The sequence below is a fragment of the Eimeria acervulina genome, genomic scaffold, assembly GCF_000499425.1.
Source record: "Eimeria acervulina Houghton genomic scaffold, Eah_scaff497, whole genome shotgun sequence".
Classification (NCBI taxonomy): domain Eukaryota; phylum Apicomplexa; class Conoidasida; order Eucoccidiorida; family Eimeriidae; genus Eimeria; species Eimeria acervulina.
This window is the reverse complement of record NW_013549765.1, coordinates 13,832-23,953: the sequence shown is the minus strand read 5'-3', so window position 1 is coordinate 23,953 and position 10,122 is coordinate 13,832. Positions and strand designations below refer to the sequence as shown.

Here is a 10,122-nt window from a genome sequence, read left to right as displayed (position 1 = left end):
ATTAGGGTTTATTAGGGTTTATTAAGGTTTATTAGGGTTTATTAGGGTTTATTAGGGTTTATTAGGGTTTATTAGGGTTTACTGTAGTCTATTAAGGTTTATTAGCGTTTTAAGAGGCCAAAGAAGACAGCCGTTGGAGCCTTCTTTTTTGCTCCCTCTGTACTAGTGTTTTCCGGGGTTTATTTGGGTTCATAAGGGTTTATTAGGGTTTGTAAGGGTTTACAAGGGTTTAAAAAGGGTTTAATCAAGTTCATGAAGGTCTAAGAGGGTTTAGAAGGGATTAAAAGGGTTTATAAGGATTTGGAATGGCTTAAAAGTGTTTAAAAGTATTTAAAAGAGTTTATCAGGGTTTATAAGGGTTTAAAAGGGTTTACAAGGATTTAGAATGGTTTTAAGGGGTTTTAAAGTGTCTAAAAGGGTTAATAAGGGTTTAAAAGGGTTAATAAGGGTTTACAAGGGTTTAAAATGTTTATTAAGGGTTTAAAAGGGTTTAAAAAGGATGAAAAGAGGATAAAAGGGTTTAATCGTTTGTGAAGCCAGTAACCCATCCTATGGGGACCCTCTGAGCCATAAAATCATCAAAGACCCAATCAGGGGGCATCTCAAGGCCCTGATGTTTGATGGGGAACTTAGGGAGACCCTCACCGTCTCCTCTTTCTTGTAGTTTTTTACCTTTTTCTATGTCTTCTCGCAGCTTTAAAGTCGCCTGATACTCCTTTTCTCGCTCTAGTCTTATTGTTGGGCTACGCTGCACCAACTCCTCTTCCAACTCCTCTTCATCTAGCAAACGCTCTGTCTCCTCATCAGAAACAAAAGGAGACACATCATCAGCCCCTGCAAAAGACGCATCAGCGGACCCTAACGGGGCCCCAGGAGGCTTCGAGGGCACCCCAGTGGGGGCCCCTAAGGGGGTCCCTGTAGGAGCACCCAAGGGGGCCTCAGTAGAGGGCCCTATGGGGGCCTCAGTAGAGGGCCCTATGGGGGCTTCAGTTGAGGGCCCTATGGGGGCCTCAGTTGAGGGCCCTGTGGGGGCCCCACTAGAAGGCCCTAAGGGGGACACAGGACGAGGCCCTAAGGGGGCCCCTAGGGTCTCTAAGGGGCCCTCCGCAGGAGTTGAGGGGCCCGAGGGGGGCCCCCCTGAAGCAGTCTCCTGCGGCTGCACCGGTGCCTGTGTTGCGTATAGAGTATGAATCTCTTGCTGTGGGGTCCTTTTGTCTGTCTCTTTTGTGTGGGTGTCTCCTTCGTGTTGGGGGCCCTGCATGGGGTGTTGCTGCGAGTTGGGGGGCCCCTCAGGGGGACTGTTAGGGGGCCCCCGAGTGTCTCCAAATACTTCTCTTCTATATAATAGCTGTTCCTTTACAGGGCTATACTGCCTCAGCATATCGTTTCTAAAGAAAGTCTTATGCCTATCGAGTGTACGAGTCAAAGAATCTTTATAAGGGTTCCAGGGCACCCCGGTGTATCTGCATCACACGCACATCACCCCACTGCCAGCCCCAAGACACATGCATGCATGCGGAGACAACCCGAAAGAGACAAAAGGAGAAGAGACAGGAGACTGCAACACGGAGACTGTCTCTGCCCCCCCTGCTTAACAGCAACACTGCGAAGAGGGAACGAGGAAGGGACTCTGAGTGTGTTAGTGAAGTGTCTCCTTTTGGTTTTAGCTGTCTCCGTTTGCGTTTGTGTTTGTGCTTGCATGCGTCTAAGTGTTATAAGGCATCTGAATCTGCATACATATTGTTTGTTTGTGTTGGTTTGTCTATTTGTTTGTTTGTCTATTTGTTTGCTTGTGTGCCGTTTGCTGCTGCATTTGCTGCTGTTGCTGCTGCTGCTGCATTTGCTGCTGCAGTTGCTGCTGCTGCTGCTGCTGCATGTGGCTTGCCTGTGTTTGTCTTGGTACATATCTGGGTCTTCAAATTCTTCTTCAACATTTCCATCTCTTGAGGGTTTACAGTTTGTACGAAGGGCCCCAAGTGTCTCTAAAGCGAGGCCCTCAACCCTTTCTAGGGCCTCTATAAATGCTTCTCTAGGGGTTGCAGACCCATCAGTATGTATTTCAATTGTAACTATCTCTCCAAGAGATTCATAAGGAAAAGGGGGGGCCCCTTCGTCTCCTCCTTCATCTCCTGCATCGCTGCCTCCTCCTGGGGCCCCCTTCCTCAATAAAGTAGGGGCCCCCCCCACACCGAGTCTCCTTACACTATTCTTTGTTGTTGCTGACTGTATGTGTGTATTCAAGGCGTTGCTGCTGCGTGTCTCCTGCTGGTGCTGGAGTCCCTGAGGGGGCCCTTTAGGGGCCCCCTGGGGGCCCCCCTGTTTATTGTGGGGGCCCCCCCCCTTTTGGAGACAGCTGGAAAGTGTAGTATAGACAGGGTCAGTATGTGGGTCTCTTCCGAACCTAGCCTTCTGTGCTTGTGCATAAGGTGTCTCCTTGTAATAACGTATAGCGTGTTTATGTGCATGTGAAGAGACAGCTGAAGAGAGGGCCTCAGGGACCCTCTGAGCTTCAAAGCCGAAGAGCTGCACAGGGCAGCAATAAGAAGCAATATAGAAAAACCCCTCTGCATCAATATCTCTATTAAGACTATCATAGCCAAACTCAGGCAGCACATACTCTTCTATTTCTTCAATCTTTATCTGCAGATTTAAATAATAATTTGCATTCATTGTACATAAATAAGCACTCTTGTTCACAACTTCAAGCTCATCAGGTAGTACTATATCGCCAGCAACAGCAGCAATAGGGCCCTTTACAGATAGAGACCCTACCCATGGGTTATCGAAGGTACCCTTTTCTGGGGGGCCCCCTATCTTAGGGGACCCCCGGGGGCCCCTCCTTTTATTATAAGGTCTCTTTCTTCTAAATATTATTTGTCTTAGATTATCTATCAAATCCTCTACATCTTCCCGCATACCCACAACGCACATCCCCACCTCTACTGGCAGTCTTTTTAAGAATGCTGAAGGGCTTATTCCCTTACGCTGCTGCTGCTGCTGCTGCTGCTGCTGCTGCTGCTGCTGCTGTTGTTGTTGTTGCTGCTGCTGTTGCTGCTGTTGCTGTTGTTGCTGCTGTTGCTGTTGTTGTTGCTGCGGGTGTTGTTGTTGTTCTTGCTGCTGTTGCTGTTGCTGCTGCTGCTGCAGCTGCTGCAGGTAGGCAGGAGGGATCTGGCTGGGCGGGGGAGGCTGCAGCTGTGGGGCGTCTACGTAGGAATCAAGGTTTTCAATTTTGATAGCAGTAACAGCAGGCCTCGGTAGAGTAAATGTCTCTCTTCTGCATGCATTAATAAAGGGGACAAAGGGTGCAGAGTGCGGGGCATGAAAGTAAAAGAAAGAACTGATGCCGCTGCGGTGGGCTACAGGGGGGCTTATTTGCTGCAGACGGAAGCCACTGCATGCAGGCCCATAGACTTCTCCTTTAGCAACAGCAGCAGCAGAAGCAGCACGTAGACGCTCCTCTTCCTCCTGCTCCTGCTGCTGCTGCTGCTCGGGGCTGCTGCTACGGGGACTCGGAAGAGGTGTCTCCTCAATCAATCCAGTCTCCTCGTTCAAGTGGAGCTCGCTGCAGCTAACCTGGTCACTCGTCTTTTCCTGCAGCAGCAGCAGCAGCAACAGCAACAGCAGCAGCAGCAACAAGAGCAGCAGCAGCAATAGCACATTTGCAGAGAAAGGAGACAGGTTCAGCCAAACCTAGAGGCAAAGGCAGGGGACAAGGAGACAGAGGCGTGAGGAGCAACACCAGGATACAGACACAGAAAGAGACAGCAGAAAGATAGAGAGGGAGACAGAAGACAGACAGAGAAGGAGACAGATAGATAAAGAGAGCGGAGACGGATAAAAAAGGAGACAGGAGAAAGACAGAGAAGGAGACAGCATATACAGAGGGGAGACAGTAGCAAGATAGAGAAGGCGACAGATAAAAAAGGAGACAGGAGACAGACAGGAAAGGAGACAGGAGAAAGATAGAGGAGAAGACAAGAGACAGAAGGAGACAGGAGAGAGGAGACACATAGAGGAGACAGAAGACAGAAGGAGACAGGAGACAGAGAAGGAGACACACCGTGTATGCCTCTAAGTAGGGCCCGTAGGTCTTATAATCATAAAATAGGGGTGCAGGGGCCTCAACCTCCAAACTATCAACAGAAAATACCCCTAAAGCAAAAGAGACAAGGAGACAGCAGCACATAAGAATAAAAAGGAGACAGGAGACAGAAAGAAAAAGGAGACACCGGACAGCGGGTACACCAAAGAAAGGAACAGCAGCAGCAACAGCAGCAGCAGCAACAGCAGCAGCAGCAACTAGATAAGAAGAGACCAGGAAGAGATAGGCCCCACAGCCCCGCCCCCATTCAGCTGGAGCTAGGCCGCTGTAGAGGAGACAAAAGAGATAGCAGCAAGAGGAGACAGCAGCAGGCAGAGACAGCAACAAGGGGAGACAACGGAGACAGCAGCGAGAGGCGACAGCAACAAAAAGAGACAGCAGCAAGAGAAGCAGCAGCAGGAGACAGCAACGAGAGGAGACAGCAGCAAGAGAAGCAGCAGCAGCAGGAGACAGCAGCAAGAGGAGACAGCAGCAGTAGGAGACAGCAGCCAGAGGAGACAGCAGCAAGAGGAGACAGCAGGACACGGGCCAGAGCCGTTTGAAGTGCCTCCTTCTTACAGGGCGGCTGCTGCATCCTCCTAAGCTTCTCTGCTTGCTGCTCCCTCACTGTCTCTATTTGTTTGTCTGCTAGTTTGTGTGTCTCAGCAAGTCTCTGCAGCCAGCGGGCCTCAACAAACTGTCTCTCTTCGTCTGCTGCTGTCTGTACAGCTGCTGCTTCCTTCCCTAGGATGTCCCTCAAGGGGGCCCCCCGCCCTAGGGCCCCCACCCCTGCTGTGGGGCCCCCCAGCGTTGCTGCTGCTGCTGCTGCTGCTGCTGCAGTGTCTCCTTTTGCTGCCTGAGGGAGACACCCCAGACCCCTAGGCGGCAGCTTTGATGGTATATCTTCAAACGAGGGGTATTTACGTTCAAGGAGACTGTCTCCTGGGAGGTCTGTTTGGATGTGAGGAAGGGGGCGAGTTCCTGCTGCTGCTGCTTTTGCTGCTGCTGCTGCCGCTGCTGCTGCTGCTGCTGCTTCCCGCGCTCGTGCTGCTGCATCCGCCACAGCTGAAGCAGAAGCAACGCGAGCTACACTTGCTGCTACTTCTTCTGCTGCTTCCGCTGCTGCTGCATCCGCTGCTGTTGCTGCTTCACTTGCGTCTGCTGCTGCTGCTGTAGCAGCAGCCGCAGCAGCAGTTGCTGCTGCTGCGGGCGATGAGGGGGGCCAACAGATATCGTCAGGGGCCCCTCCCTTCAAGCGCGGGCCCCAAGGAGATCTCTGGGGCCCCCTCGCCGCTGAGCGAAGGCCCTTCACAGCTAGAGGGGGGCCCCTATGAACGAAACTCAAACAGGGGGGCCCCCCACCGCATGCAAACCGACGGGCCCCTGCTGTGACGTCAGGGGGGCCCCTCCTTTGCGGCTCTACTGCCGTCAGTCCTAGACGGAGGGGCCCCCTGTCGCTTCCTCGAGACAAAGCAGCTGCCCACACCTGCTGCTGCTGCTGCTGCTGCTGCTGCTGCTGCTGCTGCTGCAGAGGGGTTGTATGAGGGGCTATTGCTGGGGGTTGCGGTGCCCTAAGGACCGCCCCCTCTGACAGCCCCGTGAAAAAGAGACAAAAGAAGAAGAAAAGTGTTGCAGTAAAAGAATAGACAAGGGGGCCCCTCAGGGGCCCCCAACTGGTAGGGGGGCCCCTCAGGGGCCCCCAACTGGTAGGGGGGCCCCCCAACTTGCCGGCAACCGCAACACTGTGGAGGGGCCCCCCAGACAGATAAGGGGGCCCCCTTTGAGGGCCCCTCTCCTTTACTCCGGCCCTAGGCGACAGACACAGCGGCTGCAGCAGCACTAGTAGGGGCCCCATGAGTCTTAGGGGGCCTCCTAGAGCTGGAGGGGGGCCCCCTTGAGGGCCCCCCCCCCTGCTGGTACGGGGAAGGAGAAGTCACCCTAAACCCTAAACCCTAAACCCTAGTCCCTTAATCCTCAACCCTAAACCCTAAACCCTAAACCCTTTTGGTAGGCGGGGTTGGTGGTGTTTATCCCTGTCTGCATGCGAAGAAGAGGAGGTGTTAGAGACAAAAAAGGAGACAGTTTATAAAAAAGGAGACAGTTTCTTTTAAAGCCGTAGAGCTGCCTCTGCCTCTATCCATTTGTCTCTCCCGCGGTGTCTCTGCTGCTGCTCTGAGGGACTTCTGTCTGCTTTGCTGCAGCACATCAGCAGCAACAGCAGCAACAACAGCAGCAGCACAAGAGCCCCTGAAAAACAAACAGTGTGTGAGGGTTTGGGGCCCCTAAATGATGTAATGCTTCTATAGGGTCTCCTAGGGGGGGGCCCCTGTCCCTTACCCCCGGGGGGCCCCCTTGACATAGGGCTGCATGCGCTGCTGCTGCATTAGTTTCTAGTAAGTATAGGAGTTTAATGGTTGATGCATTTGCATATTTTGTTTGTTTTGTTTGGTGTCTCTCTTCTGTCTCTTCTTTATATCTGCTGTCTCCTCCTCTTCACCGCAGCAGCAGCCCCAGGGCCTTCTCTCACGCGCATGCAACAGTCTCCTTATATAAAAGGAGACAGTAAGAATATCTCTCTTATACTTGCGGCTCTCATATTTTAAAGAAAGCTAGGCGGAGACAGGGGGCCCCCAGAGAAGAGGGGCCCCCGTTGTTTGCAGGGTATAGGAGACAGTAGAAGGGGCTGCTGCTATGCAAATCTATCAATTATCTGTTATTGTTTGTTAATAAACCCTCTTGGGGATATCTAATAGAAGTATTTTCTTATAAAGTGTCTCCTGCCTACTGTCTCCTTCTCTCTCTCTTCTGTCTTCGTTCTCCTGTCTCCTTACTATTAGCTGCTCAGCTCTCTTCTCCTCGTTGAGGAGGTTGAGAATCCAAGGGTTTAGGGTTTAGGGTTTAGGGTTTAGGGTTTGAAGAAGAATGAAGGGCCTCAGTGCTCCTTCTCCGGGCTCTGCTGCCCCCGTGAGGACTCGCAAGGGTTTTACTATTCGCAAGCCCCTCATTATGGGGACTTACGCCTTTAAGCTCACCCAAGCTGTAAACCCTAAACCCTAAACCCTAAACCCTAAACCCTAATTCGTAGACCCTTTATCTGCTAATACACAGCCCCTCTCCTTCTTCATACGCAACACAGACAATCCTTCTCTCTATGTCTACGGGTTTAAATGAATTGCAAATGCATGCATGCATGCATGCATGCATGATTGCATATGCAAACGCATGCATGCACATACAAATGCATGCATGCAAACGCATGCAAACAGCAGCACATGCATGCATGCAAATGCATGCAGAAACACCTGCTCGCATGCAAAAGCGTTTGTATGCATGCAACCGCATGCATGCATATGCAGACGCATGCATGCATGCATATACAAACGCACGCATGCAAATGCATGCATGCATGCATATACAAATGCATGCATGCAAGTGTGGGGTGTACGTGCATGCAGGAGAAGAGGAGACACAACGACATGACGCACAAATGGACGTGTCTTCTTCGTTCTCCTGACGGCGAAGACATTTCTCACTTCATTAAAAAAGTTGTATTTGAGCTAGACCCTTCTTTTGTTAACCCCAGAAGAAGTCCGATAACACAAGGGTTTAGGGTTTAGGGTTTAGGGTGTACGACTGAGGGCTTACGGTTCTGCTGCATGCAAAGGTTATTATGGGGCTTTTTTGTGTGCAGTTTAGTTTAATATTAGGGTTTAGGGTTTAGGGTTTAGGATTAAGGGTTTGCGTTGGGGGCATTATATAAGGCCTAATTGTTTAGGGTTTAGGTGCTCATCTATTGCTGTTTTGTTTTCTTTGCTTCTTCCCTATGTCTCCCCTCATATCGATCTGTCTCCTCTTGCCTTTTGATGTCTCCTTCTGTCTCCTTTTGTCCCTCTTTGTCTCCTTTTCGTCTCCTTTTCGTCTCCTTTTTGTCTCTCCTTGTCTTTTTCTGTCTCTTCCTGTCTCCTTTTGCCTCTGTCTCCTTTGTTGTTGTGTCTCTGCTGCTGAACAGTAATTTTATTATTATATTTATCTTAACATGTTGATAGAAGATGATTTTGTGTGGCTGTCTCCTCATTATGTTCTTAGTATGTGGATGTCTCCTTTTATTCTTATTAGCATGTGTATGCGTGTATATTATATCTGAAGTGTCTCCTTTTATTCTTATACTAATTCTTATACTAATTAATGTGTGTATATCTGTGTATGTATCTATCTGTCTCTATTGTAACATGATTGCCTCCTTTAACTGTCTCCTTTTTATTAAGATGTAGATCTGTCTGCTTTTGTGTCACCTTTGTGCTGTTGTCTCCTTTAACTGTCTCCTTTTTATTAAGATACAAATCTGTTTTTTTGAAGATATATATCTGTCTCCTTCTTATTAAGATATAGATCTGTCTCCTCTAATGTCTCCTTTGTGGTGTTGTCTCCTTTAACTGTCTCCTTTTTATTAAGATATAAATCTGTCTCCTTTAGTGTCTCCTTTCTGGTGCTTGCAGCCTTAACTATGCCTCCTTATGAGGTCTCAGAAGCGGGTTGGGGGGAGTTTTATATAACTGCGCGGATATTCTTAATTGATGAGACTCTGCCCCCAGTTGAGATGAGCCACTTCTTAAGAGTAAGACAAAAGGAGACACTAAACAGACAAAAGGAGACACTAAGCAGACAAAAGGAGGCACTAAGCAGACAGGAGGAGACAGTAAAGAGACAAAAGGAGACAGTAACGAGACAAAGGGAGACACTAAGCAGACAAAAGGAGACACTAAGCAGACAAAAGGAGACACTAAGCAGACAGGAGGAAACAGTAACGAGACAAAAGGAGACAGTAGCGAGACAAAAGGAGACAGTAACGAGACAAAAGGAGACAGTAACGAGACAAAAGGAGACACTGAATAGACAAAAGGAGACAGTAAAGAGACAAAAGGAGACACTTGCGGGGCTAGTGTCTTCCTCTGCTGCTTATGGTGTATATTTGTCTCTTTATTGTCTCCGTGTACGCACTACATAGTAGGAAAGGAGATAGTAGAGAGATCAACACAGGGCAAGGAGACACTTTAGAGACAAACAAATATTACAAAGAGCGAGACGATATAATAGAGAGACTAACAGACACCAGAAAGAGCAAGAGGAGACAACAGAGAAACGAAGAGGCAGGACAGCGAGCAAAACGATACACTGTGGAGACACTAAAGAAAAAGAGAGATACTTAGGAAAGGAAAAGGAGACAGTAAAGAGATAAGGAGACACTTCGAAAGAGACTGAGACCCCCAACGATGCAGCGAGCAGCAGAGACACCCCAGCGCCTCAGTGAATCGGAGACAGAGAAAAACAGAGAGCGACAAGAGGAGACAGTGTGGCATTAAACGTATAAATAAAATATATAACTCAATTGCTGTTGTCTGTTTGGTGTCTCCTTTGCCTCAGCTTAACCTCCCTGGCGCACCTCAGGGCCCATGCGTCGCTTCAGAGGTGAGGGCGAGCTCTTAGGGTTTAGGGTTTATGAGGGTTTAGGGTTTATTAGGGTTTAGGGTTTGGGGTTTAGGACTGGGTTGTGTTTGTGTCTCTGAAGACGATGTCAATCTACCTGTCTCCTTTTATCTGCCTGTCTCCTTTTATCTGTCTGTCTCCTTGTGTTTGCTCTCTTCCCTTTATCTCTACCTGTCTCCTTTCATATCCACCTGTCTCCTTTTATCTACGTGTCTCCTTTTATCTCCTTGTCTCGTTCTATCTACCTGTCTCCTATGTAGACAGCAACAAAATAAATAAGCAAATATATTTATTTGCTTGCTGTCTCCTCTAATTCACCTGTCTCCTGCTGCAGACATATGACGAAGTGCTGATCCACGAGCCAGCGGATTGGCTGTATGATAATTTGACAGCTGTCCCTGTGAATGAAGTGTCTCCTCACCCTCTCAGTGCTTATTTCTTGAAGCCCGAGGAGAGCGAACAGAAGCAGCTGCAGCTGTATATGGGTCTGCAAGCCTATGTTCAGGTGTATAGACACCGCCCTCCTATCCCTATTCATCCCTATGCTGCCCCTGCTG

General features: G+C 49.3%; 2 protein-coding genes across 2 annotated transcripts in view; one reads left to right on the top strand and one right to left on the bottom strand.

Annotated features, from left to right (window-relative positions):
* Positions 1–520: 520 nt before the first annotated feature.
* EAH_00040620 (DNA-directed RNA polymerase alpha chain, putative) lies at positions 521–5,936 on the bottom strand (the record flags this gene model as incomplete). Its single annotated transcript, XM_013395266.1, has 4 exons — positions 521–1,463; positions 1,904–3,591; positions 4,061–4,152; positions 4,661–5,936. 4 exons carry the CDS (start codon positions 5,934–5,936, stop codon positions 521–523), a joined length of 3,999 nt encoding a protein of 1,332 aa, XP_013250720.1.
* Positions 5,937–8,585: 2,649 nt separating this feature from the next.
* The window catches only part of EAH_00040610 (hypothetical protein, conserved), a gene marked incomplete at both ends in the record, with an annotated part of 2,805 nt that continues 1,268 nt past the window's right edge, over positions 8,586–10,122 (top strand). Inside the window, 3 exons of the mRNA XM_013395265.1 lie at positions 8,586–8,696; positions 9,503–9,547; positions 9,900–10,050. Of these exons, the coding sequence (XP_013250719.1) occupies positions 8,586–8,696; positions 9,503–9,547; positions 9,900–10,050 (307 nt within the window). The remainder of the gene's footprint in view (positions 8,697–9,502; positions 9,548–9,899; positions 10,051–10,122) is intronic.